At 49.7% G+C, this 27,071-nt stretch overlaps 1 protein-coding gene across 3 annotated transcripts in view; it reads right to left on the minus strand.

Moving 5' to 3' along the window:
- Positions 1–4,662: 4,662 nt before the first annotated feature.
- The window catches only part of ARHGAP10 (Rho GTPase activating protein 10), a 138,816-nt gene continuing 116,407 nt past the window's right edge, over positions 4,663–27,071 (minus strand). For 2 of the 3 annotated variants that reach the window (XM_064149446.1, XM_064149445.1), the window contains 4 exons: positions 25,373–25,535; positions 16,238–16,357; positions 14,506–14,597; positions 4,663–5,472 (listed from right to left, as the gene is read on the minus strand). In XM_064149446.1, coding sequence (XP_064005516.1) covers positions 5,384–5,472; positions 14,506–14,597; positions 16,238–16,357; positions 25,373–25,535 — 464 coding nt within the window. In that variant the 3' untranslated portion in view covers positions 4,663–5,383. Of the gene's footprint in view, positions 5,473–12,490; positions 12,580–14,505; positions 14,598–16,237; positions 16,358–25,372; positions 25,536–27,071 lie in introns of those variants that run through there. The other variant, XM_064149447.1, reaches the window with a different exon arrangement.

Genomic DNA, 27,071 nt, shown 5'->3' on the forward strand with positions numbered 1-27,071 from the left:
TGTAGTCCACTTTATTTCCACACAGCCCCACCCATGACTGTACAAATACCAGTGGGTAGGTACTTGCTGGTGGCTTGCCCTGCTTTCACCTAATATGGTCAGTTTGACAAATGGCATCTTGATTGGTGCTTTAATTTAATTGGAGTTAATTTTTTGGGGGCTCTAATTTGTTTGGGAAAATCTTCCCAAGGATGCTTATGGGAAATTCATTCATTTAGGAGAATGGGAACATTCAGGAAAGTTTAGCCACAAAATGGCTTTGCTACACTTACAAATAGGCAGCCTGGAGCCTTAGGGAAAGTCTGCACTACTCACTGCGGAGTAGGAGCCAGGCACTATCTTGACATTCCTTTGTGGTAGTGTTGGAACTGCTCAGCTGTTGAGAGGCTTCCAGATCTTCCCAGGATGCTGGGAAAGAGATAGAGGATCTCTGAGCTGATGCTGGTTCCTCTTGGCTTGGAGGTTTGCAGAGGTGCAGGCAGCAGCTCTTGCAGCTGTGCGGAGAGCACCATGGCAGTGGCACTTGCCATGTTGTGAGGCACTTAAATGCCTTCTCCTGGGAAACTTGAGGCACTTAAGTTTCCAGGTAGCTCAAACCCAGAATATCAGGGCTAAGCTGGTCTGAAGCATGAGACAGAACACATCCAGGAGCAGCAAGGCAGAGACAGCCAGGCAGAAGCAGCACAACTGCTTGCAACTTACTTCAATTTATATGACTTGCCCAAGTGCAAAGGCTCCTTTGGCCACAGAGCTTCACCAATCAAAATGGCATTTGCCACACTGACCATATGAGGTGAGCCCAAGGCTTGCTCACCCTTCTTTGGGCAAGACACCAACAAGTACCCAAACACCTGTGGGTACCTGTTTGTCACTTTGGGAGGGGATATAATGGCTCAAGACTTTGTTTTCCTCCCACCCTTGCTCCCCCCATCGGCAGAAGGGTGGGGCAAGCCAGGCCATCGAAGAGGCCTATTAGCCTTCCAGGACACCCAGGAGGAGAAAGGTGCTTGCCAGAGGCCATGCTGACACTGCACACAGGCTGCATCCCACTCCAAAAGAAACGAACCCAGCAACCTGCAGCAGCCAGGCAGGTCTGGGTTCTGTTCCACTGAACCCAGGGACCAAAGTTGGGACTGCTCTCCTGGAAATCAGTCGCTGCTCTATATATACAGGGACTCCCAGTGACTACACCAAACTGTCTGCTCAGGGTCAGGTCTTTCCCAAGTGTAACTAAAGGCAGAAAGTAAGAAAGGGAACTAAAGGTTGCCCTCCTGGCTTGTCCTGTGCCCTAGCTCAAAAACTGACTGCTGAGTTCTGTGCCAGTCCAGGTCTGTGGTGTAAGGCCACACTCTCGCTGCACTGTGGGGTTGCTTTAATAACAAGTTACACAAAGCTCTTACCGGCAGGAAGCCTTGCACCTGCCTCCTGTGTGCTGACCTGTCAGAAGCAAAGAATAGCAGGGGCTGAGCAGCGTCAGGAGAAGGTGCCCATATGCTGACAAGCAGATGTAGCTGGCACATGCCGCTCCAGAAATCCGCGCGCCCTCGCCGCCCCAGCGCGCAGAGCCTGCAGCCTGCCCTCACGCTGGGACACTGCTTGCTGCCAGGGACCTGCAGAGACTCAGGCCTTGTGATGACTACGCTGAGAGTGGAGGGGGGGGGGAACCACCCTTTGATTCTGCTCGGTAAAAAGAAATGCCATGCCATGCCAGGGGAGGTTTCTAAAGCACAGCTGCATTCTAGACGCCGGTAGGATGAAGGTGACTTGCTGCTTACCTGTGGTTGCAGTCCGCACAGCTGCGGGCATGTCACTGAACTCTGATGCAGGAAATGATGGCCAAAGCACAGCTTAGAAGGTGAAGCTCCAGTCAAGACTTCAGTAAAGCCACACTGAGTGCATTCACAGCCTACATAAGCCCTCTGCCAGCAACTTCTCTCTTTGGATTGCAAACCAGGTAAGACTTGTGAAATGGGTGAAGGGAAAGGACAAGCACAGAGGACATTGGCAAAGGCAAGTTCCTCCCCAAGTTTTCACTTTGATACCACTACAGAGGCTGAGCTAGCCAAGGCTGCGAGCAGTGCTGCAGGAGCTCTTCATTACAGCACAGATACAGCAGCCAGTGAGGTGGTTTTTCACTCCTGAGGAAAGACATCAGAAGAACATGCCACCAGGATCAGCTGGGACAATAGCCAACAGCGTCCAGCAGCCTAAACTCCCGGGGGGTTTTCACCCAGCAGCAGCAGAGTGCTGCCCACTGCACCTGTGGCTGCACAGGCAGGCAGCCTTCTGCAGTAAAAGCACAACAGTGCTGTGCTTGGATTTGAACTCCTTCGTTCACCCTGGTCAGCCTGGGCCACACATTCACTGCCCGGAGTCGCAGCTTTTGAAGCCTGACTATGACGTGCCCCTGCCCAGCAGGGAAAGGGAGGGGGACCCCAACCTGAGGGCTAAGCTGAACCACTGCCCTCGGCTGTGGCATGAGCAGTTCCCCATGAGAGGACAGAGTTAGGCCAGAGTCATGAGGAACGACCACTTCTGCTGCCAGGCCAAGAGAGAGGAGCTTTCAGCCAGCTTTCTCCTGTCCTTCTTGCTGCCTCAAGTCAGCAGTGCTGCTCTTCCCAAATCTGCCACAGTGTGGACAAGACAGAGCAGAGGCACACCCCGAGACAAGGATCTCACAGGATGGAAAGGGGCTGACTTCCTTTCCCTGACTTTCAATGCTTCCATCCTTTGGTCTCCACTTCCAGTCAGTACAAGGGCCTCTCTCACAGCACTGCTGAGCAGTGAGGACGAGGGAGCTGTGCCACGGCTGCCTGCCTGTGCAAGTCTGCACTTGGCACCACTATGGCCCAGCTGATGTGGAAACCTGCGTGGTGGGCAGCAGTTACCACAGCTGAATTCCTCAGAGGCAGTGTGCTTAGCCTGACAGCCAGGTCTGATGTGGCTCAGCTGACAGCACTGCCTTTGGACAACATCTGTGAGAAAGTCTGGATTAGTTTTACCTCTGCTCAGCGTATCAGTTCTCAGCTGAAAAGTTTTCTTCTCATTTGGGTCCTGCGTGGCTCCAGAAGTAACAGGAAGCTCAAAAGCTCTCATCTAAAGGCACATGGGACTGGATGGAAGGGACAAAGAATCTTTTATTCCTTCTCTGTGCATATGCCTTTTAAACTACCTCAGTTAAAAGGAGGAACCCACTCCCCCCCACAGAAAAAACCACAAACAAAAGAACACAACCCCAAACGAAAACACAAGCCCAAGCAAAACCACAAGCCCACAAAGGCAGAGGTGAGAAGTAAATGCACTGAGTCCTTTGGCAGCCAGTTGCCCAGTGTGATCAGACATGCCTTTGCACGTTTGAAATTACAACAAAACAACTGGACAGGGCTCTCAAAGCTTGTAAGCTTCAAGGAGTGACAGCTTCGCTGTCTGGAAGCCTGGATACCATACCTAGCAGGCTCATACAACTCATATTCTCCCTCTCAACACTCTCCACCAACTGGCAGCCATGAAAATTGACTCAGGTCACACAAGCATCTTCCTGCCTTCAAGATGATGCTTTAAGGCCATACATGAGCTGACAGCTGTAGGCCCAGGTGAAACCATACCCAGCCAGAGCAGTGCTTGGCCACGTGGCCAAACCTGAGTGAGGAAACCTGCAATCTGTTGCTGTGTCCCCTGGTACAACTATTTCCTTAGTATGGAGTCAAGGAGCAAATTAAAGAACTTGATCTCCTTCACAGAAGCCTAAAAGTCATCTTCAGTGCTTGGTGCCAAGACAAGAATTGCCTAAAAGTTGTATGGCAGAGATTCACTGCTCAAATACCATGAGAATACACCGAAGGAAACTCCTCCAAGCTCTGAGGTTTAGTGCTGGAGAGCTGTGCTCACTTGGCCACCACTGCTCCATCTGGAAACGATCTGTGCGTACTCCAACGGTCTCTGCAGTCTGGGCAAAGGAACAACAGAAGGCTGTGGAGTTAGAGGGGGGAAAAGCCATCCTAGCCTGAAGGCAGCATTAACCATTAACTGGTTCACTAATCACATTAGTCAGGAAACTTGCAAGCTATGTATATCTGCAGTAGATGACTCAAATCCAGGGAGCCCAATTAACAAGGGAGCCTGTGGTAGCACACCACCCCATCCCATTTTCCTGCACCCTCTCCACTGCCTCCCAGAGGGCCTCACTCGAAGGAGAGAAAAACACAGAGCTAATGATACACTGCACAGAACTTCCCTTACCCACAAGGCACAGCTTTACACACCACGGGGCTTCTGGAAGCTTGGCTATGGCCATACACACTTAGCTCCTGCTACTCCAATGGCTCTACAAGTCAGGGGGCAGCTGCTTGTGCATTCTGATAGAGGAAGCATCGCTAAGACAGCTGACAAGGGAAGCAAGGCAGGGAAGCTAAAGTTGGAGCTAGACAGACAGACTGACCATGCACGATGCCTCCAGGATACACAAGGAGCACAGCCAGAGACTCTCTTCTCCCTTTGGCTTCAGCTTGCAGAGATGCCTGTTTGAAGTGAGCAAAGTTCCCCCTCCATCCATTTTGGAGCCTGCTGAGGCTGGCTGCGTACAGCTGCCAATAATTATTTCACATCATAACTTACAGAACCAGAGCCAAATATTCCCTACCATAGGAATCACTTCAAGCCAAATAGCAAACAACGTTTTATTTCATTTACAGTGATATTTTGGAGTAGCAAAGGAACTATGAGATGCAGGAGCCTGTACTAAAAGTTCCTGTGTCTTACCTTGATGGAATAAATGAAGCCACACATGCGACATCAACCAGCGTGCTCTTGGAGGACGTCTGAGCAATGTCATGTCTTGTTCTCGACCATTTCACTTACTGGTGTCTCTTCTGTCCACTTGGAAATAACACTGCATTGCCAGCGTGACAGCCCTGGCCACCCAACAGTGGTCTGCAGTCCCCAGCAGGGCTCTGTCCGCAGAAGCTGACCATTGGTGCACTACCTCCACGAGGCCCAGCACAGAAGAATCTTCAGCTGAATGTGGGGTCGCAGACTAAGCACAACTTTTGACTTTAAGATGTGAGTTACCTTGCAAACAAACACGCCACGACTGCTCCTCACAGCTGAAACAAGCACCCTATTAAAAACATCAACCCACCCCTCCCTTCCCCTGCCTCGTCCCAGCCACCCCCTCCCCCCATTCCAACCTTTCAAGAGTCCTTGTTTATTTGGGTTTTCTCTGTAGTTCGTATTTGGCAGCGCTTCCAAGTCTTTACACAGCAGCGGATCTCCAACCCATAGCCAAGCTGGTCAGTGAATGAAAGCGGTCCCAAAAGGCGAGCCAAGCGCCCGCGCCAGAGTCCATGGATACCATGTACACCCTCCTGGCGCCCGGCGCACAGCGCTACAAGAACTGAACATAGTTCTGTGGAATGAGTCCTCTCTTGCCATCGAGAGTGCCTTCCAGCCAGCCCGGCTCCCTGGAAAACTGCACTGCAAAACAAAAGGGCCAAGCATTACTGCCGCTTTTTCATGCCTCGATTAGTGCTTCTAGCTCTGTGACACCAGGCAAAGCATCCATGGAACATCCGTGCTCCGCAGCCAGCCGGTGAAGAGTCCGGCTGGGAATGAGGAGGAGCATGAGTACCTTAAATACCTGCATAACAAAAGCGTTTGGACCATCTTCAGAGTGTACCTGGTGAGATGGTTAAGTGCAGGATGCTTCATTAAGGAAAGAGCTATTGGAACTTCAGACAGGTTTGTAAAGCAGAAAGTCATAGAATTAGCCATGTTGGAAGAGGCTTCCAAGATCATCCACACAGAAAGCCTTTGGAGAAAAGTTAAAATTCATATCAAAGAGTGGGAAACGACTTCAGCAGATGGGGGCAAAGCAAACCCAAAACCTGTCCTGAGCAGAGGTGATGAATCTGGAAGCTCAGAGCCACAGCCAGAATGTCACAGGCCCTTGCTCTGCACGAAAAGCAAGACACTGGAGATGCAGGACCAAGCCAGGTCCACCCCGAGGATCACCACTGCCAGGCTAAGTGTACCACTGCTGACCCCAGAGGCTGTGCTTCTGAATTCAGAAGCATTTTGGCTCAGCCTCCAGCTGCCCCACAAGTTGTTGTGAGCACCAGAACTAAGGGAATGTGCTTTCCTGCATCTATTTTGACCACATTTAAAGCAGCAGAAGCCTCATTTCCCCAGGAAGCAGACCACAAACTCCTCGAATTGCCCTGTGACATCTCTTAGAAGACTACGCTACAGGCAGCTCCCCACCTAGGCAGCTGTACAATCCCACACTCCTTGCACTTAGGATATCCTCCACCAGGTTCAGTGCTCCTGAGACAGACATTACTTAGGGAAGAGATGAGCCAAATGCTGCCAGTCCTGGCAGTGCTTTGTTTCAAACACATGAGCACATCGGGTCTCAGATCAGGGAAGCAAGGGCTGAGAGGCAGCAGCACCTTAAGTCTCGCTTCCAGAAGCAACCAAAGGCTCTACATTACAGCACAACTTCACTTAACCCACACCTTTTGTTAATGCTGTGTCACACTCTGTCCAGAGAAAGGCAAGGAAGCTGGGGGAGGGTCTAGAGAACAAGGCTGCTGAGGAGCAGCTGATGGAGCAGGGGTTGTCTGGAAAAAAAAGAGGCTTGGGAAGGCCTCACCAGCCACAAATCCCTGGAAGGAGGCTGGAGCCAGGGGGTGTTGGCCTCTCATCCCAAGTACCTAGGACACAGCCTCAAGCTGTGCCAGGGGAGGTTTAGATTGGATATTAGGAAAACTTTCCTTACTGAGAGAATGGTCAGGCACTGGCACAGGCTGCTGGGGTTGGGGGGGTAGTCAAGTCGTCCTTGTAGGGGGTCAAAATATGTGCAGATGTAGTACTTGGGGTTTAGTGGGCAGGGTGGTGTTGGGTTGATGGTTGGACTTGATGATCTCAGAGGTTTTTTCCAACCTTAATAATTCTCTAACTTTCTTTGATTACTGCCAGACAGCAAAACTGGAAGCTGTGCTCAGAAACCACCATTTAACAGCTAGAGCCACAGTGAAGCCAGAAAGCTTAGAGCTTAGACTGGGATGAAAAGCCTGGGCTCCTACTTAGCCTGAATGTCTCTGACAAAGATTCCAAAGAGGGAAAAAAACACTAGAAAATTACCTTTAGGATGTCTGCACACAGTAACTTACATTGCCATTAGTTATTAGCAGCCCCTCCTCTCCCTTTGTCACTTTTATTCCACAATTACAGAGTACACAGCCATCTGAAGATGCATCACTGACACCACCACAAACCTCCTGCCAGAAGCTCCAGCACTGCAGCTCTAATCCCAGCCCTTCCCAGCAAATGCACCGCATGCAGCCAGCCCCTCCTGAAGGCCCTGGTAGCTGTGGAGCACATTTGTATTACAAGGAATAAGCTCCCAAACGTGACAGACCAGGAAGAAAAACAACCAGAAGACCTGAAGTGGGAAATTCCTGCCCGTCCTCTGGAGCTGTTCACAGTTCACAGCAGAGAGCATCTATCAACCAGAGGTCTGCTCCGAACCAACAGTAATTCCTAATGTCCAGCAGCAGTGTCACCTTGAGTAAGACTTCTGCCCCCATCAAAGCACCTTAGACAACACACCTGCATCCACCACTGGCATCCTCTGTAGGAGAACGATGGCAAGGGAAAGCTGTGCCCACACACAGCTGCTTTAAGCCCCAAGGACGCTGTTTCCTTTGCTAATCCACTTCCAAAGCGCAGTGCACAGCAGCATTTGTTTAAGATAAAGCCCACTTCACTGCCCAGAAGATGCTCTGCTGTCACACACAGCTCTGTACCCTGAAGAAACACCCTGAGATGTTCCCCAGTGTCCCCTTTCTGTCACCACTTCTCCACCAGCAACCACTAGAGTCCTTAGCACTTTCTCAGGCCTGCCTCGTTTAAAGATACCTTGCTGCAGACAGCCACACATTTGCCCTTCAAACAGCAGCACATTACTGGACCAAGGCTTATGCTGAGCTAGGGGCAGGAGGGGAAGAGAGTGGTAGCGTAGGAGAGATGGAGCAAGGACCTCCCACTGAAGCCATTCCAGCAGGGCTCCCCAGGTGGGTAGCAAGGCTTCACCTGTAGAGCCAGGTGGCACACAGGGGAGAGCCCCAGCTGGGAGGGCAGCTTCCTTGGCAGCTGCTGCAGTACCTCACTCTGTAGATAAAGAGAAGGTCTGACCCCCCCAGAGCAACCAGGCCAGCCCACGGGGGCAAACTGAACCAACGACTTTGCAATGAGGTCTCTGGGTGAAGGCTTTTTGATCTCTTCTAGTCAAGAAAGGCAGAAGGTGGACGTGGCAGGTGCAGCATTCAGTACTGCCAACGTCAGACCTATCTAACTGCAAATCCACCCAGAGCTGCAGGCAGAACTTGTCCTGCTTTGGTAGCTCCAAACTCTCCTGCATCTTGACTACAAGTGAGACCAAGACTCATTTCCACTGTGGGTCCGGTTCACTGCCTTGGTGCCACTGGCTTCAGCAGGACTGGCTCAGACACTCATTTCCACAGCCCCCTACCCGCCCTGGGACAAAACAAAGGAGGCAATTAGCATCCATGGCGCCTGGCAGAAGAGGGCCCCCCCTTCCTGATGGGCTACTTGACCAAAGTAATGACCCCAAAGAGCTAGATAAATGAGGACTGCCTTTTTTGGGCAACAGAAACCCCAGGGCTAAACCCAGTGCAGCACCAGAATCCATTTCCACAGCCATGCTGGCCAATTTTTCCCCAAGAAATTAAATTAAAGCAAGGAAATGTGCTTGCAACACATCTTCTGTGTTCAGAGATCCCTGTGGGATTGTGAATTGATCCCTAAGGGTAGAGCTGACCACAGAAACACAACAAACATTCAGCATGCTTAGGGTTAGCCTGGAATTTGAAACTGAAGGGGCTTGCTCTGTCCCTTCAGTATGTTGTGAGGAGCAGAGTTATATCCCAGGGGCAGGACACGAGGTGAGGAGTCAAAGGGCATTCATCCTGACTCTGCTGAAGAGGTACTTCATGGCCACAAACAAAAGTTTGCCTGAAGAGCTCAGGCTTGTGAGCCAAGCACCACCACAAATGAGGGGAGGTGGAACTCCACGTGCAAAAGGAGGTAACTGATGCACAGGAACGTTTCCAAGGGCTTTGAGATCCACAGATGAAAGGTGCACAAAGAGGTAGCTTTGTCTTGGACACTGGGAAGAAGTTCTTCACCATGGGGGTAGTGAAATACTGCAACAGGCTGCCCAGGCCCCATCCCCAGAAACAAAGTCAAGGTTAATGGGGCTCTGAGCAACCTGATCTAGTGGGGGATCATAGAATCAGGCAGCTTGGAAGAGACCTCCAAGCTCAGCCCTGGCCAAGCAACCAGACCATGGCACTAAGTGCCCCACCCAGGCTTTGCTTCAACACCTCCAGGCACAGCCACTCCACCACCTCCCTGGGCAGCCCATTCCAATGCCAATCACTCTCTCTGACAACAACTTCCTCCTAACATCCAGCCTAGACCTCCCCTGCCACAACTTGAGACTGTGTCCCCTTCTTCTGTTGCTGGTGCCTGGGAGAAGAGCCCAACCTCACCTGGCTACAGCCTCCCTTCAGGGAGCTGCAGACAGCAATGAGCTCTGCCCTGAGCCTCCTCTGCTGTAGGCTGCACACCCCCAGCTCCCTCAGCCTCTCCTCACAGGGCTGTGCTCCAGGCCCCTCCCCAGCCTTGCTGCCCTTATGTGGGCACATTCAAGCACCTCAACGTCTCTCTGGAACTGAGGAGCCCAGAACTGGGCACAGCACTCAAGGTGTGGTCTGAGCAGTACTGATGAGCCTGCCCACTGCAGGGGGCTTAGACTGGCCGACCTGTAGAGGTCCCTTCCAACCCAGTGCATTCCATGATCTTCATTTTTACCTCAACAAAGAGTTATCTGCACATACAGTGCAGCAGCACAGGATTTGGGGAGCACTGCTCCTCTTTGATGTCAGTCCTTCATCTGTCAGTGCCATGAAGACAGACAGCCCAGAAGGAATAAGAGAGAAGAAAGTGCCTTGGAGCCAACCCCATGGACAGTGACTAAGGTTAGCACTTTGTTACAGCAGGAAGGACAGAGGGGGATGAGAAGGGCTGAGTGAACATCCATCGGAAAGGAACAGGACAGGGAGCAATGGGTTTGCACTAGAGCATGGTAGATTCAGGTTGGGCATTAGGAAGAGGTCCCTTACTATGAGGGTGGTGGAAGCTGTGGATGCCTTGTCCCTGGAAGTGTTTAAGACCAGGCTGGGTGAGGCCTTGAGCAACCTGCTCTAGTGGCAGGTGTCCCTGCCCAAGCCAGGGTGGGTGGCACTAGATGATCTTTAAGGTCCCTTCCAACTCCAGCCCTGATTCTGTGAGCATGGCTGTGTGTACTGCTAGTGCTGGGAAGGGATGCTCAGCACCTCCTATTTCCCAAGGAAAATTACTCTAACAGAACAATTTCTCATTTTCTTCCATATTTTCTCTCCCCTAAAACCTGACTTCAAACATTGTAAAAGCTTTGATGAGAGCTATCTTGACAAGTTTTCAGGAAGCCTTCCTGCCAGCAATCCTGCCAAGGAATTTTGTTGTGTAAACACCATTTACTCCATCTCAAACACTTCTCCCTGGTGGAATTCCCATTTACTGGCTTCTAAGCAGTCTTTTTTCAAGAACCAGAAACTGAATCACACTTGGCTTGGAGGCTGGCAAGGTTTCAATGCCAGGCAGCCTGATCCTTCTTTCCATGGTAATTGGGAATATCAGCTTCAACACCACCAACAAAAATAGAGAGCCAGCCTATGCCCCCCACAATCTGATTGTGCTTCACCTCTGCCCATGTGTGCCCTTAGCCAGCTGCAGGCTCCTCAATACACTGTTATGCACTGTCAGTAACGCAGCCTGTAGCACCTGGGAAATGAAAATGCAGCCTAAGGTAAACCCAACTGAAGATGTAAAACACTTCAGTGGCTGTTGTTCAGGTGACATTATTCACCTTCCTACACAAGGCCATTAGAGAACCTCTCCTTTGTGGCTCAGCAGATGGCACCTTGGTGTTTGTATTGTGTGGCACCTGAATGGCACAGACTCTGGGCTTTGGGAGAGCACAACGTAAGCGCAATGCTGGGAGCACCTGAAGATGCAACTGTCCAGGTTCTACGCTGATCCTATCTGCAGAGAGATCCTATCCAACCAGGTAATGCAAAGGTGAAATTAAAGCATGAATAAATCTAACCCTGCCAGCCCAAGACACAGGCAGGGACTTTTTTCCCCATTTAGAAGCAGGAAATGGAGATAGGAGTAAAGGTTAAACTCTTACCTTCCTGCACCAACATTATATTTAGCAGCTATGACAGGTGCAAGACTGTACTTCACTAAATGCCATTATCCTGTCTCAGGTTAGAGCAGCCAGAAAGATCCATCCAGGATAATAACAGGTAAGAGAGAACTGCTGCAATCAACATCTGTGGACCAAGAGAGATGAAAGAGAAGAAGATCTGGGAAGGGAAATGAAAAAGAGAAGGAAGCAAAGCAGAAAAGAAAGAGGAAAAGAGCAACGAGGGGTGACAGGGGCAGGATTAGAAAAGTGACAGAAGCAGGGTGGAGACAGAGGGATAAAATCTGCACTAATGGAAGCAGCACTTTTTAGCAGACATTAATTTCACAGTTACTTTAATGGTTGATACTGGCTGTATGTCAACTTGATTGATGCCTTGTCACTTTGATAGTTAAGGTTATTGGTAGAGCTGCAGAACTGATGTATTATTACTTTAATTCTTCATTTGGGGGCTTTATTAGGGCATATGGGAATTTAAATTGAGTAACTGAAGAAGCTGAATTGATTCCCTGGGATCTGATCCCAGCACAGACACAAGGGTGCCTACCACAGAAAGAACAGGTCTGTGTGAAGGCACTGCTGAGGCTTCTGTGCTGACAGTGCCACCCACGACGTGACCTGTTGGGAACCATTACAGAATGACCATGAGGTGATTTCATATGGCCAGTTACCTGCATGCTCCTCTCCTCCCACCTGTCAATCTACAGCCTGCCTTAGGCTGACAGCCCTGCCATAACCAGGAATAAATGAAAGGAAGGAAGGAAGGAAATAAGAGACTTGAGGACAGGTGATCTTTCCCACTGGAAATCTGCCATTCGGTTTTCACCATGCAATCCATATACCCTTTTCCCAAGCTTCCAACCTCACATGTATCAGCACACACCAACAGGGCTGAAACACTGCTCCACAGCCACCAGTGTCAAATTCCACACTTGCTCTTGGACACCCCAAAAACTCAGCTGAGGCTGTAAAGCATGGAAATCACAGTGGCCAACTCACAAGTTCCAGTGAGTGCTTTGCACGAGAAACATATCTTAACGCTGCTCTCACACCAGGCAAAGCAGCAAATGCTTCCTTGAAGACCTTCTTACCCCATGCCAACACAACAGGTGGGCACCCTTGCTGATCTGCCTTCCAAACTGCTCTCTTCCATGCAGATCTTTTCCCCCACGCATTAGTTTGGTTTTTTTCAACTAGTCCACAATGTTCTGTCTGCTGAAGCTCCCTATCAGTCATGTTTTAAAAACCTGGAATTAAAATAACTGGTGTTAGAGACTTGAAAAGGAGCAATCACTTAGCTAATTCATCTTTAAAAGGTTCCCCATCTAACCTGATTTAGACGTGATTTGCCTGCAGGCAGCTCCAACAGGAAACATCAAGGGAGGATTTTGTGAAGTGGGTGCTAGCAGGGACCCCTCAACACCTTACACCGTGGGGAAAAAAAGCAGAGCTGAAGTCTGGGCAAAGCTTCCCATTTACCTGGAAGAGGCAGAGAGCTGGAAGCACCTATGCTCTTTCTGCTTTAAAGGAAGCATCAGAAAGAAAGGGAGAGAGGCATCTCAGTCTGTGAGATTTGCTTGTTACACATGCTCAAAAAATTAAACAAGACTCTGCTGAGCTTCCCATTCGTTTCAGCTCGTGAAACAAATCAGGAACGTCCTGCTGGGGAGGGCAGGATGGGAAGATTCTCGTTCAGGAGAAATGCTTTGTCACACACAGTTCTGACCCAGTGCTGACAGAGTTAAGATGGTGCATTTGGGAAAATACAAGACGTATCTGGTTAGATTTTTAGTGCCTGCAGGTTGATGTTTTCCAGCTGTTTTCACTGTGGCCTCTTCTCTTTTCCTGCTGTATGTAAAGTGGGAATTTGGAGTACTTCTCCTTTATTGGACATCCAACCAGAGAGTTTCACACTGGGCAGTACATCCCCTAAGTGTCTTTGCTCTTGCAGAATTAGCATGCATCAGAAAAAGCATGCATCAGACTCCTGACCTGGCAGCAAGCTGAAAGCTGACAATGAGGAGGAGAAAACAGGCAGCACTGCAGAATGATCAGATTCCTCAGAGGCCAGGATGACTCTTACCACCTCCCTGTCTCTAGACAGGCTGAAAGACTGAAATATTGGTCTCAACACTCACGAGGCTCTGAGGAATGCAATTCTCACTTTGAATCCCCCAGCCTGCACAACACATGGATAAAGACTGGGCCAAGCTTAAGAATCTTATGGGGTTTCTTATGAATGTAGTTTTGTACCAGGACCTTGTAACACTCAACAGTCCTACTGAGCTGCTGCTGCTATGAATTAGTTTCTCTGTTGAATTATTATTAAATTGCATTCAAGTAACAAGAACTGCTGAATCTGTCCAGGCTCTGTTGAGCCATTCCACACCATCTCTTTCTTGCAATAGCCATTTGCTTGAGAAAGGAAGAAAACTATGCTCCAGTGTCATCTTCAGAGCCTGTACTACAGCAGCCCTTGGCATAAAGTTTAAAAACTGAAACTACTGCTATCAGTCTGAAGTGCCTGTGCAGCTGCACAAGAGCAGAGCCATGGAAGCTCACCAAGGAGCAGGTTTTGAGCACAAAATCGCTTTGTGGATGCCAATAGGCACACCCTAGCCACAGAAATCTTTAACACATAGGCCTGCCCTCTGCACCTCAGTCAACACTCCTTTCTCTGTTTGTACAGACACAAAGGCAAGCCCTGGTCCAAAAATAAAGAGTGCCTTTTCTCTCTGGTCATCACCTGATTTACCTGGAGCTCTGCCTGCTTGAAAACCCTTGAGAAGATTTTTCTTCCTCTTTAAATTAACCCTCTGCATGTTGTTATTTTACAACAGCTTACAGTTTAAACCCCCCAGCTTCACGGGCCAAGCTGCTGGATAGCCATATTTCTACTGGTGAATAACCTTCTTTTGGTACTGAAACACAATTACACACAGCTGAAGAATTAGATCAGCTGAGAATGTCTGCTCACCAGAAATCTAAGAGGTGGTCTGACAGAGCTGAGTATGCAAAGTTGCCTCAGCATAGCAGAAATCTTCCACATCCCCAACTGGGTGCCGTGGGCAGGGTTGGCAGAAGAGCAGTTAGGCCTCTGTTTTCAGCCAAAGCCATTCCAGCAGTTGTGTCAGGTTTTTCTGTTGCTGTGCATTTACCCAGGCACTACTTACCATCTTCAAAAACTGCTCCCATCTGAAAGGATAACTCCGAGCTGTGCTCTGCTTCGCAGGGGTAAACTGCTCGTGCTTTGCGGTGGGCAACACTGCAAGGTGAAATGGTGAATGACAGTCACCTGCTAGTCTTAGCAAGACACTTTCTCAACCATTCTCCTCCAGAGGTGACAGTGACTGAATCCATTCTGCTGTCTACTCAGCCTCCTTTGAAGAGAAGCATTCCAGGTCAGGCTGGACAGGGCACTGAGCAACCCGCTCCAGCCGAAGATGTCCCTGCTCACCGCAGAGGGGCTGGAACTCGATGACCTTTAAAGGTCCCTTCCAAGCTAAAGCACTCTGTGATTCTGTATGCACCATTACAGGCTTGGCATTCAAACACACCAGTGCCAGAGCTGCAGCTTCCCAGCTCACTCTTGGCCTTTCCAAACCTCACAGCCCCACCAGCGTTATGCACCCTTCACTTTAGGGTGGTTAAACTCCACTTTGAATTGCAGTGAAAGCTCTGCCAAGTGCTCATCAGCAATGAAATCAGTAGGAGGCAAAGTTCACTGATAGACTAATTATCAGTGCACCTTTTGAAACTTTGCTTCAGGCAGCTTCTCACTGTCACTGTAGAGAATTCACCTTTTGTGTTTGTTCACAGAACAACGTTCCTAGACTGCTGACCCCTTCGGGCTGCTCTCAGGAGCCATCAGCATCAATTTGTGCAAAGGACTCACCTCCCTAAACACCACAAGCAGAGGTCTTGGAAAACCTAAGTCCCTTTGGCACACCTTGTGTACTGGTGCCTTTCTGCTTGGTTTGAATCACAGAACCAGCATGCTTGGAAAAGACCTTTAAGATCACCGAGTCTGAGCATCACCTAACTGCACCAGGGCCAGACTACACCAGAGCTTTGAGCACCGCCGTTTAGACACGGAACTCATGCCACCAAATGACCTTTTGCTTGAGCCCACAGAACAGCTACACAGAAAACTCTGGGCAAGATTCTCCCTGCTCTGAGGAGCCTGCAGTCAAACAGACCATAACACAGTTCTGGTGCAAACTGCAACCAGTTCATGAGCCACCAAGTGAGCTTACAAAGACACCCAATTGCTTCAGTTAGAAAAGCAAAGAGGAAACTTGAAGAAAAAGCTTTTTTAAACTAGATTTAGATTAGGTACCAGGAAGAAGTTCTTTACTATGAGGGTGGTGAGACACTGGAATGGTTGTGGATACCTCATCCCCGGCAGTGTTTAAGACCAGGCTGGGTCAGGCTTTGAGCTGCCTGGCCTAGTGGAAGGTGTCCATGCCCATGACACAGGGGTTGGAACCTTAAGCAGAAACCAGATAGAAAGCAAGCAGGCCATAAGAGTGAAATACAAGAATGAAAGTAGAGAGAGAGGCAAGAGAGGGCAAGGCCTGGCAGAGGCAAGAAGGCTCGTTTGAGCCTTTGCAGTTGACACGGGTGGCTGTGGAAAAGGAAGAACCTGTGTTTTAGCAGCCCCTGTGAGAGAATGGCTGCATTAGACCACCCAGATCAAAGCCTGCTGCTCTTAGGCAAGCAGCCACTGGCCCGAGGTCTCTGCCTTCTCCAGCAGAGGAGAAAGGAGACAAAATGGCCAGGGCTGCAGCTCTCTGTCCGAGACGATACCCCAAAGCCTGCAGAAGACATGGATTAGCTGACCTGGAAAGGCCACAGAGGAGAGGAGGCAAGTGAAGCCCCAGAGAAGCTGAGGTGTGCCAGTACCTTTCCAGGGCTCGGTGGCTGCCAGCGGCAGGGTTGGGGAAGAAGAAAGCAGCTGGTGCGGCACTCGTGCCAGAGGCAGGATTCATCCAGGAGACCATCGAGGGGCGGCTCTGGCCAGCCCTGAGGGGAAAAACAATGCAAGGCAGAGTTTTTGAGGGGAAGAAAACTTCATTTCAGACCATGCTACCCGAGTCCTCATGGCCAGGTAACCAGTTAGAGCCTCAGATCCACCACTAACAGCGTGGAGCTGGCTCTGCAGGCACAGCCTGCACGTGAAGTGCAGACTGGTGGGGGCTGGAAGGGGCCCCTGGAGATCATCTAGTCCATCCTCCTGGTAGAGCAGGATCACCTGGGGAAGGTGGCACAGGACAGTATCCAGGTGGCTTTTGAGTGACTTCAGAGACAGTGACTCCACCACCTCTCTGAGCAGCCTGTTGCAGCAGAGAAGTTCCTCCTCCTGTTTAGCTGTTACCTCTTGTCCTGTCACTAGGCACCACTGCAAAAAGACTTTCCTCCTTGAAAGACTTTCTCCTGCATGCCCTACATCCTAAGCCAAGACAAATTACCTGAGCTGTGTGACATAACCAATAAAAAGGCAAAATTCCACATCCCTTATCTAATCAGGACAGACACAATGAAGCTGCATATAGCAGGCTGTTATTTGAGCTGCCACTTTGCCTTTGCCACTTTTGATGCATCTATTTTAAAATCTCCCTGCTGCTGTACAAAGGCTTCCAGAGGCTGCAGCTATTATAGCACTGGGATCATGATCATAGAATCAAGCAGCTTGGAAGAGACCTCCAAGCTCAAACAGTTCAACCTAGCACCCAGCCCTAGACAATCAACCAGACCATGGCACTAAGTGCCCCAGCCAGGCTTGGCTTCAACACCTGCAGGCACAGCGACTCCACCACCTCCCTGGGCAGCCCATTCCAATGCCAATCACTCTCTCTGCCAACAACTTCCTCCTAACAGCCAGCCTAGACCTGCCCTGCCACAGCTTGAGACTGTGTCCCCTTGTTCTGTTGCTGGTGCCTGGGAGAAGAGACCAACCCCACCTGCCTACAGCCTCCCTTGCGATCTGGTGCCGATAACTGTGTAGCTTCAGCGCCTGCCCTCGCAGACAGACTCCTCAAATACCTATGAACATACATATCAAAAGAAGGTCCTTACTATGAGGGTGGTGAACACTGGGACAGCTTGCCCAGAGAGGTGGTGGAGGCCCCATCCCTGGTGACAGCTCTAAGCAGCCTGATCTAGCTGGGGATGACCCTGCTCACTGCAGGAGTCAGGGCTTGGACTAGCTGACCTTTGAAGACTCCTCCCAACCCAGTGCACCCTAGGTTGCTAAATTAACGTATCATTGCTACTGGAGGAGAAGAAATAGCAGCCAGAATTTAAAACTTCTCTTAGTCACTTCAAAACGTGCAAAGTCCTCCCCAGCACAAAGAGAGGCCCTAATTATGGCTCTTGAAGAACTAGAGCATTCCAGCACAGAAGGCCTCCTTTTGCTGCCTGGGCAAGACAAACAGGCCAGATACTGAATGCCTGAACATCTCTGGAACAGAGAGATGGACTTCAAACAGACTACACAAACAAAATCCAAGGCACTCACAGCTTTCACACTGGAGTCAGCACAACACCGAATTTATCAGTTTGACTTATTCCACCATCAACCTCTTGGCACAGATCTGCAAAGTACCACACCTTGGGGACCAGTCAGGAAGGCTTTTGAGGGGGTGGAAATGTCCACCTGGCCAAGGCAGACCGATCCAAAGCACTCCAGTGACCAGTGCAGGTGAGAAAGAACAGCGAGAGAGCTAACTTCAGCAGCTGGTGTCAGCCCTCCTGTGCACTGGCTACTCGCTCGCTCCAAGGAGGGATCACTGCTGCTGGGTCGCACAACGCAGCTCACAGCTACACTCGACTCCTACAAACCCATTTTCCTAGCCAGCTCCAGCAATTACCTAGGCAAGCAGGCATTAATTCTGGTTATTAAGTGATTACATCTGGGACATTATAAGATGGAGAATAGCACATTCCTTGTTTAACAAGAGTTTTTCTTTTGGATCTGCTCCAGGCAGCATTTGGATGAAAAGTGGGAGGCAGAGCGAGTGCAAACAGCATTCTACAGTTAATCCCACTGATAAAAACGCAGCTTCAATGTGCTGGAGTCATAACTGGAAGGGTTTATCAAAACATGCTCTGCTCTCAGAGCCATCAGACTGACCACACAAAGGCAGGACTCGTATGTAGTGAACCCAAGTAAAAGCTGGGCTGCAGTGACTAGAAACACATTTCATGCTCCACTGTGGGACGAGGGCATGCAGTCTGCTTCGCCGCTCCCGAGCCTTCCACTACGCCACTACTTACTCCTCCCAGCAGTCACATGCCTTTGAAGAGCAGCACCTATACAATTCTGGGGTTCTTTTTTACCTGAATTCTCCTCTTCCCCCAGTTGTTATCAAAGCTCTGAAAAGGTTTCCTCGGGTAAGAAAAACCTCCAGCTAAAAGTGACTTAATTCAGGGAAGAAACCTAAAAAGTGAGTGCTGCCACTTGGGTTATTTTCTTTAAATACTGAGGATGAAAAAAATTCTAAACAGTACTGCAAAGTTGATAACATTTGTTAGAAAGTAGATTATTTCCCTCTCATTCTGCACATGCCTACAGGCAGAACTCATTTTAACTCAGTGACACAGAAGGTGAGCCTAAGACAAACGCCATTTGAAAGCAAACTTGAAAATCCCCAGATCCTGTTTGCATAGACTAAACTGTTAAGAGTTAAAACAACTCTGATATTTAAAGCGAAAAACCCCAAACCTCCCAAACATTTCCCTTGTGCTGTTATTCATTCCATTTAAACCAATTCCAACACGGAGGTTGGTGTCAGGCTCATCTCTGACACCTGAAAAAGCACAGAGAATAGAAAGCTAATGCTGCAGGTACATTGCCAGGGGAGTATGAAAATGTCTCTAGAGCAAACTGATCAGGACTCAGGCATCTCCTACCAAGTGCTCTTCTCCAGTGCATGCCTCCCTCAGGTATGTGCTGCTTGGCTTTGAACAAGCCAATAACAACGTCTTTCACTCATGAGGTTCAACAACACCCAGTGCAGAGTCCTGCATTTGGGTGGAGGCAATCCCAAGAACCAATATAGCATGGGCAGTGCCTGGCTTGACAGCAGCCCTGAGGAGAGGAATCTGGGGGTGCTGGTGGATGAGAAGCTTAGTGTGAGCCAGCAGCGTGCACCTGTAGCCCAGAAAGCCAAGCAGAGCCTGGGCTGCAGCAAGAACAGTGTGGCAGCAGGTCAAGGGAAGTGATCCTCCTCCACTACTCTACTTAGGAAAGAGCCTAAGCCAAGCATCTCTGCCTGAGAAAAACTGCTGCTGCCTGGCACAGTGCAGAGCAGGAGAGGGGAGCAGGGGAGATGGCCTTACTGAAACAAGCTGGAGATTGTGTACTGATATTCCAAAACAAACTCCTGAACACAAGGGTTTCTGGGATGCTTATCAGGCTGGTTCCTAAGGTAACACAGCTAAAGAGCAGCCTCTTATCTTGAGAGCAAGGAAGAGACTCTGTGAAAGGAGCCTACACTGCACCTCACGAGGGCAAAACCCAGGCTGCTTGACAGAGGAGCCTGGCAGCTCCGTGGGGGTTGGATCACAGTGCACAGTGGTCAAAGTCCACACCAGTGCCCTTAAAAGGGTTCATCAGGAGTGAATTAGCCTATCAAAAGGCATTGGCTACTCCCCATGCAGTCCACCACTCGCCACCACCAGACAGCCATCTTCCTGCATGTTAAAACCCCTCTGCTTTGCTGAGGCCAGAGAGCAGAAAAACACATGGACAAGATTCTTGAGATCATCACAGTGGCAGATGGGACTGTTTGGGAGCTACCTGCCTCCCTGCTCTTATGAAATCACCTGGACTAGGCTCAGCTGGCTGGGAGTTCAGCAATGAAGCTTTGCATTCACAGCTTAGCACAACACACAAGCAGAGATGTACAATATTTACAGCTATATACAAGTTAAAAGTAATACAGAAGCACAACAGCCCTCCTAGAAACCAGAGTCCCCAGAAGGGGCTCCCAACCACCCTTCCACCTTCTTTCCACCCCTTTACCTTATCTCAGAGTTTGCCTTACATGCAAGGTGAGTTTGGAGGATTGGCAAGGGGGGTTAGAAGCAGAAGCATTAGTTATGCAGAAGCAGCCCAGGGAGAAACACAGACTCTGAGAGACAGACACACACACACTGACACTCTCTTATCTGTGTGCTCTTGCTTTTATACATCTCAGCAAGCCTATGAGTGAAGCAGACATCAGCACTGTTTCCTTTTCACAGCCTATCATCTAGTTTTTCTCGCTGAAATATTCCAGTTGGCCTCAAACCAGCACAACAACCAAACTGCAGACAAAAGGAGAGAGCATTTCCCCTCTGAAATGAAACTCCACCCCATGACTGAAAGCATCTAACATGCATACAACACTCATAGAGTCATACAGTGGTTGGGGTTGGAAGGGACCTTAAGTGACATCTAGCTCCATCCCCCTGCCAAGGGCAGGGACACTGCCTACTGTTCAAGGCCCCATCCAACCTGGCTTTCAACACCTGAGGGCACGAGGTTGGGGCTGGGCTCCTGTTAGTGCTGCCCAGTGACAAGACGAGGGGCAGTAGGTGCAGAAGAGAACACAGGAGGTTTCACTTGGATTTAAGGAGAAGCTTCTTTCCTGTGAGGGTGATTGAGCCCTGGAGCAGGCTGCCCAGAGGAGTTGTGGAGTTTCCTTCTCTGGAGACTGTCAAAACCCACCTGGATGTGTTCCTGTGCAGCCTGCTGGAGATAAAGCTGCTTTAGCAGCAGGGTTGCATTAGATGATCTCCAGAGGTCCCTCCCAACCCCTACTACTCTATGATTCTATGACTTCAGGCTTGAAGCCTCCACAGCTTCTCTGGGCAATCTATTCCAGTGCCTCACCATCCTCACAGGGGAAGAATTTCCTGCTAATGTCTAATCTGAATCCAGTTTCTTACAGTCTGAAGCCATTCTCCCTCATACCTTTGTAAAAGTCCCTCTCCAGCTCTCCTGTAGCCCCCTTCAAATCCTGGAAGGCTAAGGTCTCCCTGGAGTCTCATTCCTGAACCCTCACTTCTCCACAGCACATCAGCCAGCAGTGAGACAGAGGCTTGGCTAAAGGTGGGTGGCGAAGCCTCACTGAAGCAGCTAACACATCAGTGAAATGATCTCTCGTGCCAGTCTGGTACATCCGAAGCTAACATCTGCAGCAGCTGGCCGACAGTGAAGTGGTCTGAGATGGCAATTCAGACAAAGCAAAAATGATGAATATACATCTGTCAGCTTAAAGCACACTGCTCTTCCTTCCAGACAAAAAAGAGGGGGTTGTGTTCCCTGGAATCATGCAATGAAACAAAAAGGGGGGAAAAAAGAACAGAAAAAGAGAAGATGGAAAAAAAAGCAACTTGAGCTCTGTGCAGTGTTTGCAGCCACATCTCTCCACCTCAGAGCACACACACTGCTCAGCCCTAGCCTGCTGGAAGGCAAAGAGGTGGCAAAGGACTTAGTGCGAAGCACATGACCGAGTTATACTATGCCTGTTTCAAAGCAGCTGAAAGATGAAGGCCGTTGCTCTGCTTGTGTAACAAAAGGCTACAAGAAAGAAGTGCCTGCTCCGCTCAACTTGCTTCAAACTGCTGAGTCACCGAAGAAGTGGCAGCTGAAACAAACCCCCAACTGCTCAACCTGCTGAGTCACCAAAGAAGTGGCAGCTGAAACAAACCCCCAACCGCTCAACCTGCTTCAAACTGCTGAGTCACTGAAGAAGTGGCAGCTGAAACAAACCCCCAACTGCTCAACCCGCTTCAAACTGCTGAGTCACTGAAGAAGTGGCAGCTGAAACAAACCCCCAACTGCTCAACCCGCTTCAAACTGCTGAGTCACTGAAGAAGTGGCAGCTGAAACAAACCCCCAACTGCTCAACCCGCTTCAAACTGCTGAGTCACTGAAGAAGTGGCAGCTGAAACAAACCCCCAACCGCTCAACCCGCTTCAAACTGCTGAGTCACTGAAGAAGTGGCAGCTGAAACAAACCCCCAACGTGCAAACTAAGCACACCAGGAAAGAGCACTGCTTACATACCTGGACTGTGCCTTCTGCAGCTGTTAAAGCAGCTTCTTTTAGCAAAATCAGAGGGGGACATTTGACACTGCAGAAAGTTTTCCTGTCACTGAAAGTGAAGTCACTCTTTTAGGTAAAACTGCATATTCACATCACTGCCACAAAGCACAAGAAACTACTCCAATTTGAAGGAGGCTGACAACACAGCCTACTGATGTACACAACTCATCCAGCAACTGAGCAAAATGCAAAGTCACAGAATGGCTCAAGTTGAAGAGAGCTTAAAGACAGGCCGGTTCCAACTCCCCTGCCATGGGCAGGGACACCTTCCCCTAGAAGTGAAGTGGTGGATGCCACCTGCCTAGAAATGTTCAAGGCTAGGCTGGACAGGGCCTTGACCAACCTGGTCTAATGGCACATGCCCCTCCCCATAGCAGGGGATTTGGGATGAGATGACCCTTCCAGCCCAAACCATTCTGTGATTGTCATTACTACTCTGCCTTAAAAGAAAACTGTCCCATTCCAGCAGGGAGCACTACTGGGAGGAGCACTCTAACCAGCTCACTACCATCACTATCAGGCTATATTGGAGATGAGCTTGTGCAAAGCATCCTGGGGGGAAAGGGATTTTTAATGACTACATGTTTATATGTTCATCAACTAGAAAAGGTAATTTGCCCCTCCTGGGCTATTTGGAGTTTGAATTGTGTCTACATCAACTACTTTGTAACTTTGTGATTGACAGGGGGCAAAAAAAGCTCTCTGTGTTCTACCACAGAGTGTGTGTAAAAATAAAAGGTATTTATTTTTAGTATTTGGCTCTAGACGGAAGTGTGAAGTTAAAAATACCTTCAGCAAAGAGGGTAAAAATATATACATAAGAAATTAGGGAGGAAGATATGCTTAGAACAGCAAACTTGGGTCTCCAGTGAGCACCAGCCCTGCCGTGGGCAGTGAGAGCCAGCCAGCACCCAACTCTCTGTCACCCCTCCAGCAGCACATGACAACACAGGGCATATGTCTGATCCACACAGCTTTCCAAGGAAAGCTAGCATCAGGCAGGCACACACTTACAGGCATGAAAACCAACAGCTTAGCAGGGCCTCCAAATGGCACATATGTGAAACATCACCTTCCCGTGACACCGTATGCACAGCACATCTCTGAGCAGTGACGTGGCAACTGAGCAGTCAGGGCTCTGGGAGACAGCTCAGGCTGCTGGCACAGCCCCTGCTCGCCCAGCGCCTTTCACCACTCTGCCATGCGGTGTCCCCCTCAGGCCAGCCGGCAGGTGAAGATGCAGGGGCCTGCGTTTGGTGCTCCTCTCACCGTGCTGGAGCTCCTTTTGTTTTCAAAGGCAGGGCAAGGAAAGGGCGCGCATCACAAAACGCTCTGCCAGAAGACATCATGGTGACAACACCTTAGCACTCAGGAAGAAACAAGCTTTTCCTTCCTCGAAAACAAATACTACAGGCAGCATTCTTGCTCTCCATCGTGTGCTCCTGCCTCAACCAAGCCAGAGAGATAAACAAGCCTGGGAATAGCTCTGATGGACCTTGACCCACAATGCAGCATCCCGCCCCAGTGCAAGCAATTCTTCACCACCACCAAGTCCTCAGCACTTTGCTGACTACATAACTCCATACTGATTCTTTACTCTGCTCTCCCGAGACCACACCTGCAGTCTTCTGTGCAGTTCTGGAGCCCCTAACACAAGAAGGACATGGAAGTGTTGGAGCCAGTCCAGAGGAGGCCACAAAGATGCTCAGAGGGCTGCAGCAGCTCTGCTATGACAGGCTACAAGAGTTGGGGGTCTGCAGCCTGGAGAGGAGAAGGCTTCAAGGAGACCTTGGAGTGGCCTTCCAGGATATGAAGGGGGCTACAGGAGTTTCCCAGGCATCCCAGTTTCCACACATGCACTTCTTTTCACCAACACAACTTGCTAATCCTACAAGTGGATTGACAGTACAAGTGGACAGCCCTAGAGAAGGAAAGAGTAACTTCAGTCCTCCCCTGAGGAAGCATTTATGTAACTAACTATAAGTCTGCAATTCCTCCAGTGTATATGAGGAAATACTGTTCTGGCTGGCAAGTCCTCTAATGAGCAGGAATTGTTTGTGTGTGCATACAGAAACACAAAGCCATCCTGTGGCTACCTCAGTACTCCCCTTTGCTGCACACCTACACACAGAGCAGGCTACTCAGAATGCCATAAAGGCCCTAAATTTGACACAAAATCTTAAGAGCCTTTCATCTAAGTGTTACTTGATCCTGTTTTGAGATAAAATCATAGAATCACCCAGGTTGGAAGAGACCTCCAAGCTCATCCAGTCCAACCTAGCACCCAGCCCTAGCCAATCAACCAGACCATGGCACTAAGTGCCTCATCCAGGCTCATCAATAAAGATATTGAACAGGACTGGGCCCAGCACTGATCCCCGAGGCACACCACTGGTGCCAGCTGCCAGCTGGATGTGGCACCATTCACCACCACTCTCTGGGCCCAGCCCTCCAGCCAGTTCTTGACCCATACCAGAGTGAATCTGTCCAAGCCAGGAGCTGCCAGCTGTGCCAGGAGCTGCTTGTGGCAGATGGTGTCAAAGGCTTTGCTGAAGTCCAAGTAGACCACATCCACAGCCTGCCCCACATTCACCAGGCAGGTAACCTGATCCTAAAAGCAGTAACACATCCTGCAGAGAATAACTTACATACTCACTGCCTAAATAAATACATACTACAGTTTTCTAACAGGTTCCAGTGAAACGCAGTAGGGTTCTGTAGAAAAGGAACACTTCTGTCCTTCAAACATTCAGGAGGCTCTAAGCTCCACCACGACACACAAACACATCCTGCTTATTGTTTTTTGCAGGAGCAGAAGACCAGGTACGATGATATGCAACTGGTAGAGGTCACTCAGCCACCACCCAACTGCCGAGAGGGATGTGCTTCACGTGCACAAGCATACTGCTGGAGAAACTCTAACTTGATAGGCAGGTTACTTACAGATTTGTTGCCCAGCCTGCAAGATCTCCACTCTCCATAATAAGGTGGTTTCCATCCAGGAGCCCAGGGGGGCTGCTAGAGAAGGCAGGTGTTGGAGACTGGGATGAGAGAGAATCCATACTGCCAGTCGGGGTGTCTTCTTGGAGAGCGCTGTGGCTGTCAGCTACAACAGAAAGCACAAGTCAGAAGGATATTAAAAGAATCTATCTGCTCATGAGCCAAAGAAGTTGCTCTGGTAACTGTGCTGCAATAGCTGTGAGAAGAAAGCTCCCTGTCCCACCTTCACAGGGTGTTCTGGAAGGCAAGCAGCCCCCCGGCATTTCCTCACAAGATACCAATGCTCAATCTCCCCCTGCTGTTACTGCCAGACTGTCTTGACAACACCAGGACTTCCCAGCTTCCTTTTCAACATCTGCTTCATGTGGCTGAAATGCTAGGTTTTGGGAGGTTATTTCTAGATAAGGCATCACTTTGGGTCACTAAGTAGTTCCAGCCACACACACTCGTGTGCCTCTCTAAAAACAGTCTCCAAAAGGCAAGTCACTGCACACTTGAGAGAACAATGGCTTGCAGGTACCACGAGCACAGTCCTAACACTAACCAATGGCCTCTAGAACGGCCAGGATAAGCAGGAGATCTCTACCAAACACACAAGACCCAAGGGTGTTCCTTTTATCACTCCTTTCCAAAGGTTACTTTTAAGAGGAGGAGTCACTGCATTCTGCTCTGCTCTTTGTTTTCACTGGCTGCTCTTGCAACATCGCTGGGGAGGCAGCACATCCAGATAGGATGCTCAGGAAAACACTGAGGAACACTGCTCCTGTCCCAGACTGAGCAGCACTCCCTGCAAAGCACAGTGACACATCTGGCCCAAGAGCCAGGTGTCCCCAACACAGCCCTTCTCATGGGCTGTACACTTCAGACATTCTAGAGGAGTGTATTGGTCCGATTTAAGCTTCCCAGAGACTCAAAACCTAACGGAACAACACAGTAATAGGATGCCTTCCCCCCTCCCCCTCTTTGGGAAGAAAGGAATTGGATGTAGAGAGGAAAAAGGGGTGAAACAACCACAGAAGAGTCTTGCTTCCATTTGGGGGTTAAAAGAAAAACTTGGACAATAAAAAAGGTATTTAAGGTAAGGGGAGTTACAAAAGGTATAGGGAAGGGAACCAAGGTACAAAATACATATACAACAGATGGATGGCAGTGGGTGGAGGTAGATTCAGAGGGTGGTGGTCCCACCATGTGGTAGGGTGGACACATGGTCAAACAGGAGCAGCAGCAACAAGGGTGGTGCTGGCAGGCAGGCAGGGAGGGCAAAGAGAGAAACAGTAAGTCCCCCTGTTTTCATAGGGGGTACAGACAAGAAGCAGGAGTGGGCTAAGCACTACACCTGGGGTCAGGTTCAGACCACTCCCAGGGAGCAGTCAGGAGGAGCTGGGGCCAGGTTCAGAGCACCTCGAGGAGGGTCAACCTTTACAAACAGGGACAATGAAAATCAAATCTATAAATACAAAAAAAAAAATCCCTCTCACAACTTTTTATTACTGCTTCAACCAGTTCCATTGCTTCTGCTGCAAAGGCACCAGGGCTGCTTCCCCAGCCGCATCCTCACCCCGAGAGCACCTCCCCAGCGAGGGCTGCGGCACCCAACCCAAAGCGCCGGAGCGACACAAGTCACGCCTGGAAACTTCTGCCC

Source organism: Pogoniulus pusillus, chromosome 10 (genome assembly GCF_015220805.1).
Source record: "Pogoniulus pusillus isolate bPogPus1 chromosome 10, bPogPus1.pri, whole genome shotgun sequence".
Taxonomy (NCBI): domain Eukaryota; kingdom Metazoa; phylum Chordata; class Aves; order Piciformes; family Lybiidae; genus Pogoniulus; species Pogoniulus pusillus.